The following is a 15,750-nucleotide window of genomic DNA, read 5'->3' on the forward strand; positions in this document are numbered from 1 at the left end:
GATTGTAAGTCCCAACATTTTTTACACTGATGTAGGTCAGAAGGTAGGATGGAAGAAGACCTAAAATAGCCTTATATATATAAAAACATACCAGTGTTGAAGTCTCCGTGTTGACAGAGAAGACCATCCAACACGTTCATACAGTTCACAGTGGTAAGTGAGGACTTTAAGACCAGTGATGAACCTCAAAGCTCCATGGTATATAATGTCCAGTGCATGTAAACTTTGAGACGAAGCGTGCATATATAAAACATCACCATAGTCAATAATAGACATAAAAGTACCAGCAACTAACCTCTTTTTAGATTCGAATGAGAGACAGGATTTGATTCTAAAATAAAACCCTAGTTTAAGTTTTAATCTTTTTGCCAGCTGCTGAATATGAGAAGTAAAAGAAAGAGATTCATCTATTAAAATACCGAGATATCTGTATTTAGAAACACATTCAATCTTCTTACCCTGAGAAGTGATGATTGGAGGCAGATTTAATTTGGATTTTGAAAAAAGCGTTACTTTTGTATTTTCAGCATTTAAAACAAGTTTCAGATCATAAATGTTCTGTTGAAGCAAATTAAAATCAAATTGTAATTGGGAGAGGGCCTGGACTGCTGTAGGTGCTGAGCAATACATTACAGTGTCATCTGCATAAAAATTAAAATTTCCTTTCAATATGTTATGATTTATGTCATTTATATATAGAATAAAAAGCAGTGGACCCAGCACTGATCCCTGTGGCACGCCTTTTGTTATTTTGAGATAGCTAGAGGTATTTCCCTCTAAATGGAGTCAAGCCGGATACTCACGTGATGTAACCTGGTTCCCGTGAAATCCAACCCCGACAACGTGAAATGAATCATTATAGGCTTATATTTTTAATATACTAGCGTAATAGTATTTAATTAAAGGGATAGTTCAATTTTAAATTAAATTTTGGTATGTTTTAGCTTACCTCAAGGGCATCCAAGATCTAGGTGTCTTTGTTTCCACAGTAGTTTCAATTTTGATATTTTTAGGTCAAACCGTTCTCATCGGTCACTCATATAATGGAGGTCTATGGTCACCACCTCAAAGAACATGCACAGAGAAGTTCAAATTAAACAATTCCCCATAGTAAGTACACATTGATGGCCTAAGACATGAAACGAGTGGTTTGTGTGAGAAAACAAACAATATTTATACCTCTTGTACACAACCACGTCCAACTGATCTGAGGGCGCATGTGCTTCCTGGTTTGTGACGTGTGCACACGTTCTGGCTTAGTCTGCACAATCATCAGAAAGTGCCGGAAGTGATCTCTCGCGCGTGTACATCACTCATTGTTTACAGAGAGATTTCGGAAGTGTTACCTTTCACAAATCTAAACCTATTTAGATGTACAGGAAATCGCAATGGAAGACGAATTCGATATATCAACAGACAACGTTGAATTTTTTTCACAACCATATTTCTTTTAACCAGAAAACACAGATCAAGAACTCAGAGCGATGGAGGAAGCATCCGCTGCAGCAGCACGTCTTCAAGCCTCAGAGACACAGAGATCTCTTCAAACTTGGTGATGTTTTAGTAGCAACCCAGACAACAAGCAGTGTTGACCCAGATCCGGCCCGAATGGATTTCATGCGGGCCAGATGTGGGCCGGATCTGGGCCAACACTATATTGCTGTCTGGGAAGTGTTGTGAGATGCCAACAGAAGTGGAGAGCATATGTTGTCACGAATGGAACATCGCAATGCCACAACAACAAGACGACGACGAGGACATTGACAGGATCTTCAGTCAGGCAGGTGTGTGATGGGATACTAAGTTTTCTCGGCTGTTGAGCCACCGCGTGCACACGCCACATCAGGAAGCACGTGCGCCCTCAGATCATTTGGACGTGGTTGTGTATAAAAGGTAAATACTGTTCGTTTTTTCACACAAACCGCTAGTTTCGTGTCTTAGGCCATCAATGTGTACTTACGATGGAGAATTGTTCAATTTGGACTCCTCTGTGCATGCTCTTTGAGGTGGTGACCATAGACCTGCATTATATGAGTCACAGACAAGAACGGTTTGACCTAAAAATATCAAAAACTACTGCGGAAACAAAGACACCTACATCTTGGATGCCCTTGAGGTAAGCGAAGGCATACCACAATTTAATTTCAAAGTGAACTATCTCTTTAAAAACCTATATTTGTACAATATTTGTAACATTTGGAAAAAAATTTTTTTAATTCAAATACTGCATACAGGAAGAAACAGGCTAGAAAGTGAAAAGCAACATTGTTTAATAAGTTGAGAGCACAAAAATTAAACACTACTTTGTTGATTGTCATAAAGAATCAATGGGGAAGTTGTGGCATAGTGATGTTAGAGAGTTTGTCTCCTAACCCTAAAGGTTGTGGGTTCAAGTCTCGGGCCTGCAATACTCGACTGAGGTGCCCTTGAGCAAGGCACCGAACCCCCAACTGCTCCCCGGGCGCCGCAGCAGAAATGGCTGCCCACTGCTCCGGGTGTGTGTTCACTGCTGTGTGTGTGCACTTTGCATGCGGGGCACAAATTCTGAGTATGGGTCACCATACTTGGCCGTATGTCACGTCACACTCACCTAAATATTACAAGTGCAGCTCTTTCGATTACATTCCCATATTCATATTCGTCTGTGAGAATGAGTGAGAATATACAAACAAGCTCTAGTCATCTGTGACCAGTGTCAGAACTGAGTCATGGTTCCTGTGGCTATGTGATGTGTCCGTGATGTAGGCCACACTGACATCAGGCGAGGGTGAGATTTCGAAGCCGCTGTATGATGTCAGAATGGTAGGAATGAAAGGTCAATCCATCCACCTCCAGTCCTAGGTTTGCCGTTTTACCGCTGCGTACGCCATATTTCACCAAAATGTGGAGCATCTCTTCCTCCTGTTTTTCAAACAGAAGCACCACAAACTTTTATTTTAAACCACATATGGGAGTGGGAATTAAAAAAACAGGAAAAGTGTTGTTAAAGCGTCAATCTGTTGCGGCAACTGAGGAGAAACCACATGATGGACACAGAAAAGGTTTACGCTAACAGAAAAGAATGTGAATACAGGGTTTACGCTAACAGAAAAGAATGTGAATACAGGGTTAAGAGGTTCTGAAGTGGTCTGCAGTTCACCACAAATATAAAAATGGCCAGTGTTGACTAGAAGCAGCACAGCGAAGCGCCTGCAATTTTAATGCCAGTGGATTTCCACTGAAAATTAAATGGGACACAAAGTTAACAGCATGAGGTGATATTATAAGGTGCTTAAACACTTCCAGATACATTGCAATGCAATAGGTTTTTTGAGAAGAACAGATGTTTTAATGTAATGTAGGACTAAACTTAGCACTTATAAACTTATTTATTTTTGCTAATACTGTTGTATACCTTGGCTACAGTGGGCAGGCAGGCCATCCACAGGCTCTGTTGATCAGGCGTCAGTGACAGACCCAAACCACTGTGGAGGTACCGCCAGTGTACAGGGCACAGATTGAGAACATACAGAGCACAGGCGACAGCATAGCCCCCCCAGTTAGACACTCCTACACAGGAAGCAGACGTTAGGTATGCTAAGAAAAGAACATGGTACACTATCGTGGTGCAAATACAAGCTTTTGTAGAAACCAAAATAATATACACTCTTCCAATCAAAAAGTTTGGAATAATTACAGTCTCTAATGTCCACCAAGACTACACTTACTGTATTTGATCAAAATATAAAAACAGTAATATTTTGAAAATATTACAATTTAAAATAACCATTCTATTTTAATATATTAAAATAATATTTAGTCTTGTGACTGCAGAGCTTAATTTTCAGCAGCCATTACTCTAGCATTCTTCACAATATACTACCATTCAAAAGTTTGGGGTAAGATTTAAAACGAGAGAAAAAATATTGAACAATATTTGAACAATATGAATACTGTTACTCAGCAAGGATACATTAAATCTTTCAAAAGGTGGTAGTAAATACATTTCTCAAATAAATGGTGTTCATATTCATCAAAAAATAAGCAGAACATTAATCGAAGACCAAATCAACAATGATTTCTGAAAGATTGTGACACTGAAGAAAATTAAATACATTTTTAGCCTTGGTGGGAATAAGAGACAAACATTTTTTTTTTTTTAAATAAACCATACTCCAAACCTTGGCCCAATAATAGTGTATTCCAATTGTAAAATGCTAAAATAAATAGCACACATACATGAAAAATAAATAAAATTGTATAAAAGTTCTTTGCATTGCTTTATATTATTTTTGCAAAAAGTATTCTGAGTTACACACAGTACAAAGTCTTTTAACTGTAAATGTGACATGCTAAACAGTCCCAACGGTTTCTATTTTTTTCGTTAATCAATACAGCTTAATTTAAGCATTTACGTATTTAATATGACACATTAATTTATATTGCATCAAAATGCACTACTATTCAAAAAGTGCAATTGAAATCTTGGCTTAGGCAGGAAATTATAATTCAAGATGTTGTTGTTATTATCATTATTATTCTCAACATTACATTCCTTTGTGCCTAAATGTCAATTCAATGTCGGAATATAAATATATATATTATTTTTTACGAGACATACCCTAGGCAACACTATGTCAAATAATATCTCTGATTCACTTCCTATGTTATCAGAAGCAATCAATCTTTCTTTAGCTTCCTTAATAAACAAGTAGGTGTAATGTGAAACTTAGCACCGCTTCGTGCGTGACCACATTGGTTATGTTAAGGTGCAACATACTTTTTTTTTCCAGCTAGCAGGAAGCATGTAAGCACATTGTGTGGTCTCTGTGTGAGGTCAGTTACCTGCTGTGATGGCAAAATCAGCAGCCACGTCACACGCAATCAGATTTCCATTAGGCATGTATGCTTTAACTGCTGCTTTGACTTTGCCCATACCAAGCTCATTACCTCCATCCCCGATCCCTGCACACACACACACACACACACACACACACACAATTAATCCTGTTCCAAAGAGGTGACAGATCTCATTAAACTGCTCCCTGGTGCCAACCAAACTTATCGCTAATTGGGAACAAAGTTGGTGATTCAAGCATTCATTGTGATCGTTAAAAGAGATTAGGACACTGACTACATCAGAGATGGTACGGATAAAACCACAATCAAAATATACTTCTGTTTTTATTACACACTAACATTTGCTAGTGTGAGTTAGTCCCAGTGGTTCAAAGCATTGAAGCTCTGGCTTTGTTACCTGTAGTAGTGATGCCTGCTATAGTGCTGGCAGTAGTGAAGAGGTCATCTATTGGGTCGACTAAATGCTTGATGTTGACCCCCCTCATGTTGTAGTAGTTCCCGTCGGTAGCCCGGCCGCTGCGCTCTATTGCCACCAAGTGATCAAACCTTTTTAACGTACATAATTTCAGTTAAACATGGTAAACATGACATGGGCTGTGTTTGGAATAGCATACTAGTCTTCTTTCTGTGGTCTAGTATGTATACTGTGGCACAAAGTGTAAATTTTCTGAATTGATAAAGCACATGGATGACCATGTGACGAATTAAATTATATTAACAGTAATTTTAACCCCTTTTCTTTGGAATGAAGGGGAATAAGTCAATTGACAGCATTTGTGATGAAATGTTGAACTAATTTCCATATCCATCATTTTTAACAAAACACAGTGCACATTTACAATGGAAATGAATGGAGCCTATTCAGGAACATTAAAATACCATTTTAAAAGTTTAGCGACAATATCTTTGTTTGATTGATTTTAGTGTGACACAAAACACTTAAGCTTTTCTGTGTAAAGTAGTATCTGATTTTACAATAAAAAAAATTAAAAAAAAAGTAAAACTGGTAAACCGGTAAAACTGATGAGAGCTGCATAATTAGTGTACGGTAAGTTAGTTTTACTGTAACCTCAAATTTACATTTTTTAATTAAAAAGGTGGGACAAGTCAATGATTTTTTTTTTTGATGAGTTATTTTATGAAAATGATTGGCTGATGGTATATTATCCCTCTGATTATACAGCTAATGACCAGATAGTTACATAAATGGGCATGAAATATTGCCATACTCTATCACGCGTGATCTTATAAACAACCAATGCTGAGTCGCAATTTGCATAGTATTTGTCTTAAATAGTATTAAAAATTAAAATGAGTGCAGCTCAAATAACGGTGTGTTAAAATTAGTATCTCAGACAGTTTACTATTTCCATTGAAAATTTGAAGTGTAGATTCATGTACACTCGAATGGCTAATAATGTCCACAACACAGTACGCATTGGACGCAGATTCGATTAGAACTACAAACACAAATAAGAAGTTGATACGCGAGACTGACGGTGAAGTTAAAGTATGCATATATAAAGCAATTTGACTAAAATGACCTGAGCGGATTAAAATATAATATAAAACGACTATTAAATGGTATCTGCATTATATTTGTGAACATTGAAAACCTTTATAAAGATATGTTTGGTTATTAACTTTAAAATGCATCATTATGCAAACACATGAGGAGAGTTCATGGCATTAAAGATCCGCGACTGGCAGATTAATGTGCCTCTTTGGTTCTCTCCAATATGATTGATAAACGAAATGATGATGAAGTAGTATGACCCAAAGCTGGTCTACTATTCTGCTACATACTCAAAAGTATGTACCATTTCTTCATGAAAAATTATATACTTTTAGGGCATAATAAGTAAGTAGGTGCAGCACAAGAGAAAGCAGTGGATGGAAAATGAGATTGAACCACATTACACCTGGGCTTAGTGGGATCTCCATCATGGCACAGAAAGTGAAGTGCTGAGTCAGGGCCTTCATTCTGGAAACTTATTACTGGCACAGCAGTCTTTATCACACCTGTTAGTGAACAAACACACACACATTCAGAAATCATGGTACAGTAAGACCCTGTCCTAACCAGACATGACAAGTCTACCCCCTAAAATGGTCATTTGTATGTCGCTTTATCACGTCTGGCTAGCACAACCAAAGAATATCTCAAAAACAGCAATGATGGAGGCACCTTTCGCCACAGCATCCCGCATGATGTGCTGATTCATCTCCAAAGCGCGTCCATCTGTCACGATGACCACCTCTTTGCAGAGTGCTTGAAGCATAGCTGCCATGGCAATGGCCCCCGGCGGGCCATCAGTCTCTTCAGGGGGGTTGTGCATGTAGTGTGTGGGGAAACCAGTGGTGATGAGAACAGAGGAGGAATGGGACAGCGAGAGACAGGCCTTTAGGAGCTCATCCTGCAGGAACAGGGCCCGGATACCTCTGGAACCTGCACACAAGGCATGATGAAATGGAACAAGCAACAGATCTTTTCTTCCGTATTGTAACATGTCAGTGTAATGGGTTCTATGCATCGTTTGTTGAGATGCGGGCACTGCCCTCAAAGGTGGAGACTACAGTAAATGATTGGAGATATCCAGCACTAAAAGAGAAGTCTTTTTTCACAGGAAGGTGCAATTATGACACTGTTTAAACACTACAGTAAAAAATAAAAAAAATCATACGGTGATACCAAAAAATAATTTGTACACTTGGGCCACTCAATAGCACAACTACTAAAACAAATCTTGCTACGGTGTCGTGGACGTACACTAACACCTAGTGGTGTGGATGTAGCATTACACAAATATCTTGAGTTTACAATTCCAATGTAGAAATTCACCTTTCCAGGATATTATTTGGAAGTAGCTTTTACGATATCTATTTTTTGCATTTTATTCAGAACCTTTTTTCAGACGTTTGTATTTGGTTTGAAATTAATGGTGTTTTTTTAAATGCATGTCTTTTCTATTTTAAAATATTATATTACTGTTAATATTGTTATTGTTGTTAACACCAACACATACATAAAGTATACATAAACAATTAAGTGAAAATGTCCAATAACAGCTGGTCATGTGATCTCTGTTTTTCCTCAAAAAGCAACCTACTCAATACAAAATATATTCCATATTATATACATTTATAATTATAATGCTTCATACCTGGGTCTTCAACAACAAGTTCCTCAATTGCTCGAATTTGTTGAACAGCTCTTTTGCTAGCAATACTGTAATGCTGAGGATTCTGGGAAATGCAGATAGTCAAAGGGCAATGTGCTGGCTCAAGAGTGAGGGGCGAAACAGTTTCTGCCTTTTGATCGGTGATGAACATGCAGCCAGGAGAGTGTGTGAACGCCAGAGTGGGCTCTGCAACATTAAAAAACAAAAAGGTCAACATGCAGTTCTTCTCCAACACACTGCATAAAAATGATCTGTGTGTGCTGCAAAAATTCACACTAAAGAAACAAAACCTCAAGTGTGCTGAATACCCAGTTACATTAAATCTTAAAGGTCAAGTGTGTAACTTCTACTCCACTTGCAGCACCAAACAGTGCAACTACATTTGAACAGTTTTTGGAGAAACCTTACTGCAGCTCTGTACAGCTTCAACACCAGTGATCCCACAGGCCCAGAACACAGGCACGTCACCAGGACACTGCTTCACTGGGTCCCCATAGTCTGGCTGTGACAAGTCCTGGATACCCAGGAGCTCTGCAAGAGAATTATGGGTGATTACGAGATGTTTAAAGAGGAGTCCATTTTTCTCAAAAAGCCCCTAAAATCTTAACAGTTTTTGATCAGACACATGCAGTTAAGTATTACAGATGGGCTCTTAGGAGCAAATTCCACCATTAGTCTTGTCCTCCATGACCCTTCTTGGTATTAACAATGGTCCCAACCAGTATTTGGACACTTAAAAGTGTATTCTTAGATAACAGCATATAAAAGCCATTGTTTTTCTTGTTAACTCAAATTACTAAAAATAATTTTCATTACAGTATTTTGGGCAGAAGCAATGGTTTAAAGTTAAAATAACTAAATGATGGATGTTTCTTACAAACACAGTGCTATTCAATTCACAAGACATCAATTTATGTAGTCGAGAGGATTATTGTAATGCGTTTAATCTGCTGTTTGGACTCTCATTCTGACGGCACCCATTCACTGCAGAGGATCCACTGGTGATTAAGTGATGTAATGGTAAATCTCTCCAAATCTGTTCTGATGGCAAACAAACTCATCTACATCTTAGATGGCCTGAGGATGAGTACATTTTCGGGTGAACTATTCCTTTAAATGAAATAAATTAAGTTTTTCATCTATATTTAATTATATTTCGGCTTTAAGTCAGTTAGTTCCAAAGGAAATGTCTATCATTTAAAGTACTATAATTACTCAAATTTAAAATTAATAAAATCTAAATAGAAATATTAAAAAAGCATCTATTTAAGAAAACAAACAAACTTAAACTACAATGAAAGCTGAAAGTACAAAAATAAAACTTAATTCAAAATATAATTGTACTATAATGGTATATAAACGATACTAAAAATACAACTAATCAAATCAAGTCCAATTAAGAAACATACAGCACAAACAAAAGTTTTTTTTTTAAAATCACTTCTTTAAATGGAATAAACAATATTAGATATTCAGAACTATTAAAAAAACTGAATAACTCTTAATTTGAGGGGAACTGACGAATTGATTATTGAAAATCACCTTAAGATCATTATATATATATATATAAATAAAAGTACATACTAGGGTCTCCAATATGGACGGGGCCTCCATGTGCCAGGGGGATCGCGTGTGTGCTCTGAGCTGCAGCGTCCAGCTTGTCTTCTGGTACAGGTCTCATGGTCACCACCATCGGACAGTGAAACTGACCTGCTCTAATACAAGCTACTGAGGTCTGCAAAAACAAAGCAAAACAGGCATAAGCACTCTGACCTAAAGGATTTTCCCTCTGGTCATTTTTTCAATTTCAAAACAGGGAAAACATCTGACAGAAGCAAAATCAAGTAATACGCTGCAGGGGCTACTGCACACGGATGTAATCCAGGCCCGAGGTGTTTACTGACCTTGTACATGCTGACATTTTTACCCTGTTCCACATTTCTCACTGGAACCCCAGCGGCCTTCAAGGCTGATTCAAAACCAAAACTACAGCCGAGGTAGAACGTAACCATGTCCTGAAGCTGAGGAGTGTAAGAGGATAAACTAGCGACCTTCTTCATTAGCACACCGTTCTCAAACACACAGTACTCTGGACAGTCCTCCCTGAGAGAAAGACAGGACAATGCACTAGCTAAATAAAATTCTTTTTGAAAAATCTTAGTAACCAAACAGTTGACAGTAGCTATTGACTTTGGAAAAAAGCATGGAAGTCAATGGCTACTGTGAGCTGTTTGGTTACAAACATTCTTCAAAATATCTTCTTTTGTTTTTAACTGAAGAAAGAAACTCATTCAGGTTTGGAACAATACAATTGAATTAATTATATTATATGGAATTTGTATTTTTGGGTGAACTATCCCTTCAAGGGTTGTCCAGCGCTTTTTTTCCTAGTCTATCTCTGGGTGTAAATATTAAATGGCAAGATGGCAATAGCCACAGACAGCTGTAAAAGATTAATTTTCTTTTGTACTATAAAGTGTTCTAAGGATAATCTGTAAAGGAACAGCCTCCTATTAAACAGGATTTTATTTCATTTTCCCATAACTTATTTACTCAGTAGTTAAATTAAACGTGCTGGGCAGGGGTTTCATTTCTGTTAGTAAACTCTTTGGTGTGAAGATACCTGATGTCAGATCCTGTGGCGAGGGGGCCGCAGCTCCATTCTCCACACTTGCTCCGGTACAGCAGCGGGAGGGGGCTACTGTTAGCTCTGCAAAACGCCTCAAAGTCATCAGCATGATCCTTGTACAAGATCACCACGTTAGCCTGTTGATATCCTGTCAGTAAACATACAGTAATATTATCTGTAAGATCTTGCAGCTGTCTTCAAGATCCTTGTGCACGATCACCACGTTAGCCTGTTAGTATCCTGTCGGTAAACACAGTAATATTATCTGTAAGATCTTGCAGCTGTCTTCATGCTTGCAGACTCGAATAAAATCTTTACAAATGTTTTGCAGATTAAGGATTTACAATTTGGTATTGAAATATGTACTAAATATTATATCGAAAATGTGGATCCAATCCTAATCTACAAGAGTCCCATAAAAAGATACTACTGGAAAAACGAACTGAAGTTTCAGCTTTCCGTTTATACAGTACCTACAGTTTATAGTTGATATTTACATGACCTTTACATGTTTTATTTATTAAGAGTTGGTTCAAAATTGCATAGGGTTTTTGGAGAAATTCATCCAGCTTAGATCCCAAAGTCTGAAAGCGTGATGGTTCAAGGTGTCATAATGCACTAGTCACATGTTATTTCTGAGGCTGTGCACTGCATGCAGAAAGTTCTTGATTCATTTCTTTTACTTTGTTTACAGAAAGTGAAAACGGTAAATTCAGCCAATGCATTCACTGATCAATATACTGCATAATTAGAAGTAACTTTCAAACTTTCTCAGTTTGAAAGTAATTAAAACATATATCCATCAGTACAAATCATTCTTGTAATGTGCTTGGCTCAAGCAATAATAAAATCCTAACATCAACACCAGATTTAGTGTATTTGCTAAAAATACCATGGCATCGAATCATAATTTTTACCCTTCATACCTGCAGCGATACCAGAGGTGTTCTTAATATCCTGACTCTGCAGCCGAATAATGCTCCGCAGAGCACTGGGAGACAGACTCGCTGACTGCCACATGCTAAATCCTGTGCTTTATGACAGCCTGACACTTTAAAGTCCAGCTGGTTAATGATTTTACTGTAAGCTGATGTAACTCACTGCTAAATGTTAACCCATAATGGCGCACAGTTACAGAAACCAATCCATTTGTAAATCATACCTGGCTTCATCTTTGCTCGGGTGCTGTACTTCAGGCCTTTCAGTAGAACAGCACGACAGAGGAAATTTGTCGCACATTTCAACAGCCCTGCAGAGAAAACTGTCACCGGTTACTGTAATGCATAACTGGACATAACGGAGACTGAAAAACTGATTTGAAGGCCAAGAACAGCCATATGTTTGTGTGTGTGCACATGTGTATATATATATATATATGGAGAGAGAGAGAGAGAGAGAGAGAGAGAGAGAGAGAGACAGAGCGGGTGTAATGAAAACGTGTTTTTTTTTTTTTTTTTTTTTTTATATAAATAGTTGACATAAACCTTTTCTTCTGCTATATCTCAATTTTAGGTTTTAATTTACATCGGGAACACCAAGGATAAATACAAGGTTTTTGAGTCAATACATTATATTTTTTTCTCTTTGGGTTTTGTATGGTAAGAGCATTTTTATGCACTAAAATCACAAAGTATTTTTTTTCTTCTATAACTGCATAGTGAACAAGCACACAAAGTAAAACCATAATAGCATACAACGAGGCATAGTTATATGATAAGGTATTATAAGGTAAATGTTTAACTGTGTTTATAATTCAGGCTGTCCATTTTCACTACTGCAATTTGTCAAATGTGTTTTATAAAAATACAAAAATAAAAGTTATCAATCTATTTGTTTTTTATTGACTAAATGGTGACTTGGTCCAAACCATAGACCGTAAAAAAAAGACATGGTTTGATATTTTAGTATATTACTTTGTAGCTTTTATTTTTACGTTTTTGTGTTAGATCAATTGTAACTTTCCCTGAACTGTAGAAATGTAGCACGTTGTGCAGTAAACGTACAGTGTGAGTACTAAGCCCGGGCTCTCTCAGCTAGGTCTATGGAAAAGTGAAAGCAGCATATGTTTTATATATAGCCTATGCTGTAGCTGTCGACGTTAATTTTGTAAACAATTTTAGAGTGGCACACATTAATTTTTGATCCCCCGTCATTAAAACGCTTTAATAATTATAGAAGCATTAGAAAAACGGTTTAAAAATAATTGGAGTCACGTTTTAACACAATGTCATCTGTGCTACGTCACCAGTACTCGTGCTACGCGTCACCTTGGCCGCACAGGTAACGTTAAAGCATACATTTCAAACTGCAAAACTATATAACTGTAGTGCAACAAATAGCGGAAAATAGACGTTTTGCAAGCGCACTGACACTTCCGTGATTGCCTATTAGAAACAAACACAACGCGACCTGCTTACATGCATAAAAAAGAAGCCTAGTTATCTTTTCGATGCCAATTCCAATTATTTATTGAACTTACCCATCTCCGTGGATCAGAAGAGACTGCAGAAGGTCAACCACGATTCCATTTCAGACGAAAACACAAAATGGCCAAAACTGCAAGTACTGGCTTTATACATGCGAGGGCGCTAAAAACTCACTCAATGAGCAAATGCAAGACAGACACCCAAGAAACATTTATAGACTGTATAGTTTAATCATTTTCTCTATACAATACTCGTATGCTTCATATATTATTGTTCATATTCTTTTTAGATTATTGCTTTACAGTAAAATGCATTGGTTGGATACATCCATTGCGAGCAAGACAATACATTCAAGTTACACACCAACGTCTTGTATTGAAAATCATTAAATCGGTACCTTACAAAAGGTTTCCTATATGCAGATCCACTCACAGTGCAGCAGGTCACTTGTGGAGCAGTTGCGTGTATATCTGTGCATCCGTGTTTAATAAATCAAGAAACTGCATGAGAAGTTCTTGTACTCTTGTGCATATTCAAGCGTGGCAGAGTCATTTGAAGCATTTTCCTTTAAGTTTTTGCCCTCTGAACAGGCATACAATGGAGAGTGCATATAAGTCAATTCATGTAAGAGTGCTATACAACTGGCAACAAAGACATCCCGTCTGAAGTGACCCAATGAAACAATTAATCAAACCACTCTGGAGGTCTGAAGTTTATAAAGTACAATTAAATGTCAAAAAATACTCATCTCAGTTCAAATACAAGATTAGCAATTACATCAAGCATGGCACAAATAACCTGAAACAAAGTAAATTATAGTGTGCTGACAAACAGATTCAAATAAATCTAGTATATAAATGCACTGTCTACTGGACCGGCAAAATAGATTTCCCAAAACAACCAGGGAGAAACTAACAAAGATTAGAAACTGGCACCAAAGAATTCATTTAATGCTGGAAAAAACACTCGTTAACGATTTAACGTGGCAACCAGCATAGGAAGAAGCTTTAGAAGCTCCTCCGACAGTGTGCAAATGGTGTATCTATTTCAGCTGAATAATGTCATCGGACAGATCAACACCACAGAACAAAGAACGAAAGAAAGAACTTAGGAGAATCATCACATGACACCACCGTCATTCTGCAACGCACATAGCCACAATAAACTAAACTAGAGTCGACATTCTACAGAATGGCAATTATGTGATGTAAGATTAGATGAAAGAATCTGCATGCATGCGTTACAGCAGTGGGCGACTTCAGCAGCTTTCACAAACATGGCTCATCTATGAAAATATAAACTCCGTACTTGACCCTCACCGACTGAGATTGCATATATCATATATAATGTGTACATCAAATACTGCAACACCTGTCTTTTTGCACAGACAACAGTGACAACACCTAGCACATACCGACGGGTTCTACGACTGACAAAAGACACAAAGACATGCTCGTTCCCCTACGATCAAGTTCAGCTCTCCTGAGCCCACTAGCAGCTGAGTGAATGGGGGTCCTGTAGCTGCCATTTAGGGGTGAATCTCAGGAAACCTCTCGGGGTCAAGTTCAGGTCATATTTCACCAAAAGAAAAACAAAAAGAAAGCTACTTATGTTATGCTTAAAGAAAAAGACAATGAAGACATTATCATCTTGTTTTTGTATTGTGACATCATAGAAAGCGCATTTTCTACCTCAGAAATCATTACTGTAATTTCCATAAATGCAATGGAACAATCTCCATTACCGTAATGCAAAAAAAGCTAGATTTTAAATTTATAATGATTTAAATGTGCACCTCAATTCTCCATCCATCCATCCATCTTCTACCGCTTATCCGAGGCCGGGTCGCGGGGGCAGCAGTCTAAGCAGAGAACCCCAGACTTCCCTCTCCCTAGACACTTCCTCCAGCTCTTCTGGGGGGACACCGAGGCGTTCCCAGGCCAGCCGGGAGACATAGTCTCTCCAGCGTGTCCTAGGTCTCCCCCGGGGTCTCCTCCCAGTGGGATGTGCCCGGAACACCTTCCCGGGAAGGCGTCCAGGAGGCATCCGGAACAGATGCCCGAGCCACCTCAGCTGACCCCTCTCGATGTGGAGGAGCAGCAGCTCTACTCTGAGCTCCTCCCGGGTGACTGAGCTTCTCACCCTATCTCTAAGGGATCGCCCAGCCACCCTGCGGAGAAAGCACATTTCGGCCGCCTGTATCCGGGATCTTGTCCTTTCGGTCATGACCCAAAGCTCATGACCATAGGTGAGAGTAGGAACGTAGATTGACCGGTAAATCGAGAGCTTTGCCTTGCGGCTCAGCTCTTTCTTCACCACGACAGACCGGTACATCGACCGCATTACTGCAGAAGCTGCACCGATCCGTCTGTCAATCTCCCGTTCCATCCTTCCCTCACTCGTGAACAAGACCCCAAGATACTTAAACTCCTCCACTTGAGGCAGGAACTCTCCACCAACCTGAAGTGGGCAAGCCACCCTTTTCCGACTGAGGACCATGGCCTCGGATTTGGAGGTGCTGATTCTCATCCCAGCCGCTTCACACTCGGCTGCAAACCGTCCCAGTGCATGCTGAAGGTCCTGGCCTGATGAGGCCAACACGACAACATCATCCGCAAAGAGCAGAGACGAAATCGTGTTGTCACCAAACCTGACCCCTCCGGCCCCTGGCTGC

The 15,750-nt window shown here is 38.7% G+C and overlaps 1 protein-coding gene across 2 annotated transcripts; it reads right to left on the reverse strand.

Moving 5' to 3' along the window:
* Nucleotides 1–2,418: 2,418 nt before the first annotated feature.
* On the reverse strand, nucleotides 2,419–13,230 carry LOC132112952 (D-glutamate cyclase, mitochondrial-like). Of its 2 annotated transcripts, XM_059520716.1 has the most exons (13): nucleotides 13,130–13,230; nucleotides 11,813–11,899; nucleotides 10,645–10,798; nucleotides 9,926–10,124; nucleotides 9,606–9,756; nucleotides 8,430–8,552; nucleotides 8,004–8,207; nucleotides 7,028–7,288; nucleotides 6,762–6,861; nucleotides 5,237–5,385; nucleotides 4,825–4,944; nucleotides 3,395–3,549; nucleotides 2,419–2,901 (listed from the first exon to the last, which is right to left on the reverse strand). In XM_059520716.1, exons 1-13 carry the CDS (start codon nucleotides 13,131–13,133, stop codon nucleotides 2,758–2,760), a joined length of 1,851 nt encoding a protein of 616 aa, XP_059376699.1. In that variant the 5' UTR covers nucleotides 13,134–13,230; the 3' UTR covers nucleotides 2,419–2,757. The 2 variants fall into 2 exon arrangements, with proteins under 2 accessions (XP_059376699.1, XP_059376698.1); XM_059520715.1 differs by lacking the exons at nucleotides 11,813–11,899; nucleotides 13,130–13,230 and adding an exon at nucleotides 11,577–11,683.
* Nucleotides 13,231–15,750: the final 2,520 nt, after the last annotated feature.

Source organism: Carassius carassius, chromosome 32 (genome assembly GCF_963082965.1).
Source record: "Carassius carassius chromosome 32, fCarCar2.1, whole genome shotgun sequence".
Taxonomy (NCBI): domain Eukaryota; kingdom Metazoa; phylum Chordata; class Actinopteri; order Cypriniformes; family Cyprinidae; genus Carassius; species Carassius carassius.